This window comes from Amblyomma maculatum, chromosome 3 (assembly GCF_055883805.1).
Source record: "Amblyomma maculatum isolate TAMU_Amacu chromosome 3, ASM5588380v1, whole genome shotgun sequence".
Classification (NCBI taxonomy): domain Eukaryota; kingdom Metazoa; phylum Arthropoda; class Arachnida; order Ixodida; family Ixodidae; genus Amblyomma; species Amblyomma maculatum.
The window spans coordinates 149,110,605-149,120,596 of record NC_139346.1 but is presented as its reverse complement, the minus strand read 5'-3'; the positions used below and the strand labels follow the sequence as shown (position 1 = coordinate 149,120,596).

General features: G+C 49.4%; 1 protein-coding gene across 1 annotated transcript; it reads right to left on the bottom strand.

The window, feature by feature from the left end:
- Window positions 1-5,938: 5,938 nt before the first annotated feature.
- LOC146196397 (uncharacterized) lies at window positions 5,939-7,954 on the bottom strand. The gene is made up of 3 exons (XM_084598162.1): window positions 7,920-7,954; window positions 6,138-7,095; window positions 5,939-6,058 (listed from the first exon to the last, which is right to left on the bottom strand). Coding segments are annotated over exons 1-3 (963 nt in total). The 5' UTR covers window positions 7,923-7,954; the 3' UTR covers window positions 5,939-6,056.
- Between the last annotated feature and the right edge of the window lie 2,038 nt (window positions 7,955-9,992).

The window sequence follows — 9,992 nt, the reverse complement described above, 5'->3', positions numbered from 1 at the left end:
ACAGTACTACTTTTCAGCAGTCTTTTTTTCTTGCGCACCGCACAGGACTGGAATGGCCTGCCCACTGAAGTCGCTACAGTCATCGACCCCAAAATATTCAAACGGCTCATTGAAAACATCTCACATTGATCATCGACCCCAAAATTTTCAAGCGCATCATCGAAAACATCTCATTAAGATTTTTGTTATACTTATATGCCCTGTAACGCCCACTACCTCATGTAATGTCTCATCAGAGACCTTTGAGGAATAAATAAATAAATAAATAAAGGCATAACCTGAAACTCGTATAGCCCGTCTGGAGTGATAAATGCAGCCTTCTCGCGGTCCCTCTCGTCTACCTCGATTTGTCAGTACCCAGATTTGAGGTCCATGAAAGAGAAATACTTGGTGTTGCATAGACGATCTAAAGCGTCATGGATTCTGGACAGGGGTATATATCATTTTTAGTTACATTGTTCAATCGTCGGTCGTCAATGCAGAATCGTAATTTATCGTCTTTCTTCTTGACAAGGACGACAGGTGCCGCCCAGGGGCTCTGAGATGGTCGAATAACGTCGTGATCAAGCATTTCCTTAACTTAAATGGTAATTGCGGCGCGTTCTTTAGATGAGACACGATAGGGTGACTGTTGGAGTGGTAGTGCTGTATCGTCCGTAATAATACAATGTTTTACAAGGTGTGTTAGACCGACGCGCGGGAATGACGCGAACACAGTTCCGTAGCGATTGAGGAGGTTCCTCAGCATATCTTGCCCCGTCTGCGATAGTGCCCGATTGATGTCGTGCTTCAGGTCGGCGACTTCCTCTTGTTCCGGTCGAGAATCGCAAGTTGACTGTGCACGTACTTAGTTTCAGCGATGACACAATATAAGCGACCATTGTTCCCTTGTTGAGAAATCGATGTTCGTTGGTGAAATTGGTGAGAAGTAAGTCGACTTTGCCATCTTCGAGGATGACGATAGCCAGAGCAACAGCAATGCCGCGGTCGAGAAGTAAAGGCGGTTTACTGTCGATGACATCTTCGAACTCTCCAGAGGGTGTGCGCACCGACGGTCGCCATTATACTGGAGCGGGGAAGAAGAGCCACGTGCTCGTCGAGAATGTGGAGCAGCGCCGGCAAAACACAGTTAACTTCGAGGGCATTCTCAGTTGAAAACTGAACTGACTGAGATTGCAGGTCGATGATGGCGCCGTTTTCCGTCACGATGTCTATACCCGGTATAACATCTCTGGAGCATTCCGCTAGCACAACAAACGTTGCCAGGAAGGTTCGCCCTTGAACTGTGACTCGCGCTGTGCACGTTCCTCTAGGTGCAGTCAAATGTCTTCCAGCGGTACGTATCTGTGGCCCGTCCCAAGCTGTCGTAACCTTCTTGAGCGCCGCGGCGAATGATTCACCGAGTATATTATATTCGGTCCCAGTATCCACCAAAGCGGTTACGGCGATGCCGTCGTCTGAAAGGTCTAAATCGGCTGGCGGTCTCGTCTCGCTGCGGTAATGTCGAGGTGTCTGGTATCGGCTTCGGTGCATCGAAAGAGGTGCGGTGTCGTAGAGAAGCAGTCGGGATACGCAGTTGGTCGGGTTGTGGGCTTGCCGTTAACTTGGGCGGCTCGGTAATCGTTGTCGTCGTCGTCTCTGGGTTGTTCGGCGTCGGCGAAGTGGTTTGCGTCGTTGGAGGGTCTTGTACTTTTTGTCGCCGAGCAGACACACCTCCAGAGGCTGCTGCATCTAGTTCCCCCACGGGAATTTCTACACTGGTCCCGCGGCTCGAAGGAATCGTAGCGGCGGGGCGAACGTGATCGGTGGCGCTGGGCTGAGTTCGGGTTAGAAAGATAGTCGGCAATCTGCCGCGGGAGCTCTCCCGGCTGCGGACAGCGAGCACCGAAGGGGAACCCGCGAAAACCCATCTCTTCGTACGGGCAACTACGCCAGACATGCCCAGCTTCGCCACAATGGTAGCACAGCGGCTGGTATTCCGCGGTTCGCCAACTGTCAGTTTGACGGCGCCTGGATCTCTGGAGGAAAGTCGACTGGGAAGGTCGCACTGGAATTTGGGGAGCGACCGGCACAGGCGCTTCGTAACGTGGTGTTGAAGGCCGAAGAAAACGGTTTGCGACGGCGGCGTAACTTATTGTGGGTGGTTGCGGAGGCCTTGCAAGAAGCGGCGCGACATCCAAAGCCTGTTGCACTTCTTCGCGAACAAGATCGGTGACCGATGCAACTTGCGGCTGCGCCGGCGTAGGCAAGATTTTCGCCAGATCTTCGCGCACAATGGTTTGAATGGTCTCACGCAGTGAGTCTCCTGAAGACACAGTGAATCTCTCAGTACACGTGGACACCACCGACACAGTCGCGCGCTCGTACTGCCGTGCCTGCATGTCAAGCGCTCTCTCAATGGAAGTAGCGTCCGTGACAAAAGCATTTACGGTCAGTGGCGGACTGCGAACGAGGCCGGCGAAGAGCTGTTCCTTCACTCCTTTCATCAATAATCGCACTTTCCGCTCTTCCGACATGTATGAATCTACAAGTCGGAACAAGAGCTTCATCTCCTCCGCTTACACCACCACGCTTTTGTTCGGATGCTAGATGCGATTTTGAAGTAGAAGATCGGCCTTTTCTTTACGGAATGTGGTAATAAATGCCTGCAGAAATTGTGCTTTGAACGTGTCCCATGTTTACAGGCGAGCTTCATGACTGACTTACAAGGTCCTCGAGTCCTCCAGAGCAAAGTTGACATGGCCCATCTTCGCGTTCGCTTCCCAGGCACTAAAGGTGGCCACCCGGTGGAACTGGTCCAGCCAGTCATCGGCGTCTTCATGGGGAAGATCATGAAAGCGATGGGGGTCCCGCTGATGAAGCAGGACATTGGCAGCTATCTCTTGTGTGTTCATAGTGATAGTATGTGTGCTTGTAGACCGTAGATCAGGAAGCGAACCGAATTTGGGACATAGGCCACGTAGTCGCCGGCTGCCCTGGTGAACAGGCGTTTCTACCCTGGGAGTGCGTCCTTAGCTGCAGTAGCGGCTTGAAAGGGGCGTCCGGTACATGAAAGATCTCCCAGCACTTCTCCAGCAGATGTCACGTTGGCAAAAAGGCGTGTGAAGACCGCAGAGCCGGTCACACAGAGAGCCCGGAGTTGGCGAAGTCCAGGGACATACGGTCCGAGCGCGAGACGGGAATTTCGTCGTCTTCTGCTTCTCTTCCTTGACTTCCTCATACTGGCGTCAATATACCATATTGAAGATATATGCACCAAGCTATGGTCTACCAGCAGCTTTTTGAGCTGCCTCAAGGTGTTTTACGAGTTCTATCTAGGCTGCTACTCCAAAGCTCTGCTTCCAGCTCCTTCAGCCGTGGCAGTCACAGCCCCCCCCCCCCCCCCCCATGTGTTGTTCTTAAAATAATAACTTAAAACGTATCGTGATGTGGGGAACTTCGTGGACATAAAGACAAGTAGATGAAAGTGCAGCTTATCCAAGCAGAACAGAGATGTGAGGCAGTCTGAGGATTTCATGGCACTGGCAGCCATGTCTCCACCAGGTGCCCCTTTCATCCGCATAACTGAAAATGGCACGCTGTTAAGCACATTCTTCGTCGTTGTCGACCTCAACAGCCTCATAAACTTTAACAGCCTTACTGACACAATGGAGGAGTCGCATCAAGTAGCTCATTGTCAGGTTTTGCGGACGATGACATTCATGGGCGTGCAGACAATGAATGATTGAACGTTTCAGCAACACTGCTGTAAGGACAGCCTTGCACTTTATATCGGTATAAATGGTGCCCCATTCCTACTCAATACAGGCATCAAACACACGCATTCCCATCTTCGTTTCTTACGTAGGCATTTCAACAATGTATGACGTGTCTTATGTTTCAGCATTTATAAAAGCCCAAGAAAGGCAATACATGTGAGGCATGTGGAGCCTACCGTAACTTATCTTCCAAAGAGCAGCGCGGCTCACTGTCGTGAATTCGACGTCTAGTAGAAGGCCTGCCTCGGCCTGTGTCATGCCTGTGTGCAGCCGAGAAGGCCGCCAAAAGAAATCATAATGCCAAGATCCCACGTAGGGAGGTTCACGGCTCAGATCATGTTGGCATCTCATATCTGAAAACAGGGACATCACAAGGCTACTCGTAGACGCCCGATGTGACGTCGACAAAGCCGACGACGGCGGGTATGCTGCCGAGACGAAGGAAGCCTTTCTTCGCCGCCGCGCTAGCTGCACGCCGCAAACACTTTCGAACTGCCGGCTGCGCGATGCCATGTTCGCCTCGTTGCCAGGAGCGGCTTGGAAGCCACTAGCAGTTCGGGAAATGCGCAGTGCACACATTATCTGCCGCCGCACAGACAGTGCACTCGCCCGCACACACCTATCTCAGTTCATCGCGTCGCACAGTCACTGTACTATATCCTTCTCGAGTAGCAACATGAGTCGAAACATCTCGCCCGACACGTCAGTCTTCGTACACCGTCCTTCGTCGATGATCGCGTCGGGGCGTCGCCGCTGCGCCTCACGAGAACGCCGGCCGGCGCATAGATCGCCGCCATTTTCCTTTTTTGATCGCTCACAAACGAGTTGTGAGCGGTTCGCGTCGCTCACAACCCCCGCTCACAATTCGCCCGTAGCCAACATCATCACTTCAAGTGTGTTCAAGACGTAAACAGCAGACGTCGATGACTTAAAGAAAGGCCACTCCCACCGTGTTGCCGCTGGCCAATAGGAAGATTGTGTGTTTGAGTGTGATTGTGAGTGTGAGTCGTCTATAATTCGGCCCCAGCCTACATGATACAGCGGCCTATAAACTTGAAACATAATGTCTCAATCAGACCTCACGGTCAAGTGCTATATACATCACCGTAGAGCACAACACCAATGAGGAAATTCTGCTCTATGTGAGCGTTGATTACACACGTCACAAGTTATAATTCCCCGGGATTCAATATGCCACTGAATCTCTTTCACGGTGAAGAGTGACGCCTTAACTGGACGCCGCGTTGCTTCCGAACGCCGACATAGGTGACGTAGATCAGGACGGAGGTGAATTCTCTGAACGAGAAGAATAATGTCGGTAACAAGCGCGTATACGGATAAAAGCAAGCAAGACTAAGGGGAACGACGCTACAGTCTCCGCTGCAAAGAGGTTTATGTACGATTTCTGTGACGAAGTGCGGACCTACACGCCTAACCGCCACCATAGAAATCTTCAAGAACCGGTAGCGACGATAATTCGTAATCTGCGTCGTTCTCCTATGGTTGGCCGACGTAAGTTATGAGGAGGTGACAAGAGCATTTTCAGCATTAAAGCAAAATGTGTACATCGTCTATGGGTTACGCATGAAACCGTTAAATTATGATTGAAGTCAATACTAACTACTGTTTTTGTCACCACGATGATTCTCCTTGAGGAAGGGGACGAATGCCGCGTCCACGACAATTAGCGGACACTCGAGCGGAATGCTGAAATAAGAGGACACCTCAACATAGAGCCTTTTGCGCTTGCACATCAAAATGCCTTGTCCTTAACACCTCCTTGGTTTCGATCGAGACGCGTCAATATAATAAAACACGAATTTCGTTTAACCCACCAAATATGTAAGCATTTTTGCAATAGATTAGAACTGGTAGGTCTAATGCGCTGACGGCTAATTCGGAAAGAAATAAACACACTAGTCGCCATGTGCCTTATACGTATCTTTAAAAGACGCACATTAAACAAAACTGTGTCAGAGCTTCCAAGCCAAGCCCAGAAGAGCTTTGCCAAAGGGTAAGAAAATAATCTATTTAGAATCATCGGCGGCTTGACACTTTGTGTTAATCAATTGGAAGTGCAAATATTGGTCCATCTATATTGTGTTCTCTCTCCGTTAATTTAAGTCCAAAATAATGCTTTGGAGTACCCCAAGACCCCACAAAACATACAGATACAAAGGTTTACAGACGAGCATTTTATTTCTTCACCATTATCGGGATAACTGATGAAGGCTCTGAAACTTGCTTCTCCAATGCATTGTGATTCAGTCTTGTTGCGATGTGTCCAAAGTGCAGAATTTCTGAAGAATGAAGAAGAGCATTTTAGAATTACACCATATAAAAGAAACAATGCAGACAAACAATTGAGCAAATACTTACACTTCTTCTTGCGAAGGAGGGTAGAGTAGCTGAGTGGGTTGCCGAGACCGTACCCATAGTTCAGGCCGTATCCGAGGAGACCGTGGCCGTAACCGTAGTGGCCGACACCGTAGCCTAGGGAGCCAACACCATATCCGTAGTAGGCTGGAACGGCATGGGCAAGACCGTAGGTACCATAGGTACCGTAGGTAGCCACGGCTGGGGCGGCGTGAACGGCAGTAACAGCTGGAGCAGCATGGACGGCGGTGACGGCTGGGGCGGCATGGACAGCGGCAATCGCTGGGGCAGCGTGGACGGCCGTGACGGCAGGGGCAGCATAGCTGGTGGCGACCTTGGTGATAGCGGGGGCGGCGGCGTAGGTGGCAACGGCTGGGGCGGAGGCCACGAGTGGAGCGGACTGCACAACCTTGGTCACAGCTGGGGCGGCGGCGTAGCTGACGGCTGGGGCAGCGGCGTAAGTGGTGGCAACCCTGGTAACAGCTGGGGCAGCGGCGTAGCTGATTGCTGGGGCAGCAGCGACAACTGGGGCGGATCGGACAACGCTGGTCACGGCTGGAGCAGCATAGCTGGTGGCGACCCTGGTGACAGCTGGGGCAGCGGCGTAGGTGGCAACAGCTGGAGCGGCGTGAACGGCAGTCACGGCTGGGGCGGCGTGGTAGGTGGAGACAGTACGGGCAACAGCTGGGGCGGCGACAGCGTAGCTGGCAGCTGGGGCATATCCGTAACCGTAACCGAGGCCATAGCCAGTCAGACCGGAGTAGCCAATGCCGTGGGAGAGGCCGTAGTGGGTGATGCCGAGGCCGCCATAGCCGAGACCGGCATAGCCGAGGTTACCGTAACCAAGACCGTAGCCGAGGTTGCTAGCAAGGGTATATCCACCGGTGCCGATGTGGCCAAGGTGACCGATGCCGCCAGCGAGGGCACTGGTGGTCAGGGCGAGCACGATGCAGGCACGGATCTGAAACGTATAAATTTTTGTATTGCAATGCAAAGTACCCCCATAGCTGCTGCGTTCTTTTGTTATTACCAAGGGTACCGATGCTTTAATAAAGATAGCAGTGTTAATAATGCGTTCTTTTGTTTTTAACAGTTAAGGCGCTTGAAATGTGTTTGAGAAAAACTTCAAGTATTTGAGAGTAACAAGTATTATGGGTCTACTACTTTTTTCAAACTGTTTGGAGCACTCAGTGCTTATCACGACAAACACTGTGTTTTAGGGCGGTTCAATACGATTTTGACATCCAGAAATCCGTTTTACAATGGGACTTAGGTCTCGCTCTTCTGTGGCAATTTTGCACGCTACTACTTTTTACTAAATAAAGGTACCTGAACAAGGTGTAATGTACTGACGTAGAGTGGTTATACTATAGATGAGAAAAACATGTCTTTCTTGATTTTCGTCGGTCACCAACCGTTAAAATATAAAATATATCCTCGGATGGGACTCCTAAAGTTGATCAGGTATGCGTGGCAAAGGTCAGCGAGGCATTAAACACGTTATTTTGTGTTACATGACAAAAACTAAGTGAAGGAGTTCTATCAGAGCCATTTTTTTATATTTATTTGCCATTTTGATTATATAAACATAGTTTCTGTGTTAAGGTGCACTTTATAGGACTTTATAGGTATATAAGTGCTTGAGAAAGCAGACATCTACCACTGGGGGTAAAAATGCTGAGTAGAAATCGATAATATTTTGCCTACAGCTTCTCTTATTGCGCATGATTCAAGCCCACTACCTTACCGTTATTCCCGAAAAGAGAAAAGAGCATGTTGACTAACCATTTTGCTGTTCCTTGTCCGTTGGAGGAGCAGAAGCTTCTGATCGGTGCTGTTGGTGCAGATCCTTTTATACCTCCTTGACACCTGCAAAAAGAACAGCAAACTGGTCGTAGCGGTAGGTGAGAGAAAGGCCAGTGGCCAGTTTTAATATAATCGTTACTCGTCTCCGATGCTTCACGGTGAGACTCTTGCGCAATACGTTCATGGATCTATTCGTTGCCACGCCTAATATTTTTTTTTTGCATGGTTTGCAGCGGAACCACTTTTTTTTTGCTTTATATTGCAAAAAGTTCTCAATTTGCGTATACCGAAACGAGAATTGAGAAGCAACGTGGGCGAAAGTTTGCAATTAAATATTCAGGCCGAGCTTTCTGGTCCAATCCGTGCGCAAGGCAACGAAGTTGAACATCGGGGGTAAGAACGCTAACTTGCTGTAATCCGATGAAGCCTGCTTTCATCTCGACAATGTCTTTTTTTTTCTCCCCTCGCAATGGCATAAAGAATACTCGATTGGTCTAAACATTATTATTTCAACCACGGCTTCCACGCATTTAATGAAAGTAAAGGATGAACGCCGGAATTCAAGTAGCTTTTAGTTCTTAACCATTTGGTACATGGTGTACCCAGAAAGAAATTTTTAATATGCGCACCCATTTTGGTTGAATATGATGACCTGATCTGTGCCGCTCACGCGATGTCCTTCGATAATTTTGTGTGTTTGCTCGGAAAATAAGCGTCGGATGAGGGAAATAAGCAGTTGTGGAAACTTTGCCGTTAAAGAAACAAAGTGAAGGTGACAACGCTTACAACGCTGTTATATTTACTGTGCAGTGTGATCGTCAGCTTTAATGGCCTATTGCGGATAAACTTATATTGGCCAGAACTGATAGATTAACAACATTGAATTAGAAATATTTAAAGTCGTTCAAAATCCAGCTTTGGTAAGTTAATGTTGGCTAGACTTTCAATACAAGTGTTTTTGTAGCGATATTTATTGCTTCAGGGCATCAGTAGGATAGGAGATGAAGAATGAGCTAATGATTAAATGAATGCAAAAAGATTGGCTGATTTTATGAAGTACAAGAGTGAGCGATGATGCTGTACCTGCGTCTAAGTGAGATAAGAGGCAGGATTGCTTGCTGAAAGGCCAGCTATTGTCAAGTGCCGGATTCGTGTCGGTTTCAGAGCTGGGCAGACCCACAGCAAGTGGTGGATGTCGGGTTGATCATTTCTGTCTTCACATATCGTACACCCTGGGCGGCGAGGAAGTGTCGGAAGTGAGACCACGTCCGAGTGACCTAAGCGCAACTTCCTCTGCATCGGTGAAACCGCTGGGGAGGGATATCGCGCACGGAGGAATAAGAGCGCGTGTGCGCGCCGGAGCTGTTCTTTTCTTGATACAAAGAGGGTAGCATCGTCCACATCAAGGAGCCGTGGTAATGATGAGTCTTGGGTCACGAGGCAAGTCGCTAAATCTGCATGACTTTGGGAAGGCAGTAGATAGCGTGGCCCGTGGGACCCACTCAGTACGTACTAACTGCGCGATGCGCGCAGAAAGCTGACGATTGTCTTGACATATTTTGGGCAACAGCTGACACGTCGGAGCAAACTTACCGCTTGAAGTGCGTCAATGCAGTTTACAACTTGGGCCGTAGGGAGCATAGTAATTGTGGTCACAGAGCAGAGTGCCTCTTCAACTGCCACGAGCTCAGCGCAGAAAGATGTAGGTTCCGAAAGTTTAAACGTAGAGGTCTGATTCAGGCTAGGTCTCCACAGGCAGTATATTGCTGTTTTTGCTTCACAGCATCGTATGCTTAATTACACCTACACTACAATAGATTCTTGAGGCAGGCGAGCATCTTGCTCTTCAAATATCTGGCCCAGGGACGATGCCGAGTTGACAGACGTTGGCTTGCAGTTATCTGTGTGCTTGTTGTCGCCTAACTGTACAAACTTCCAGGGAGGAAGAACTGGCGCAGGTGGCTGAAGAATATATTTTGTGAAGTTGCATACGCCCTCAGTGCTTGCGTAGAATGTGATAAAGAGGCCTTAAGTCTGCGAGCATCACAGCGC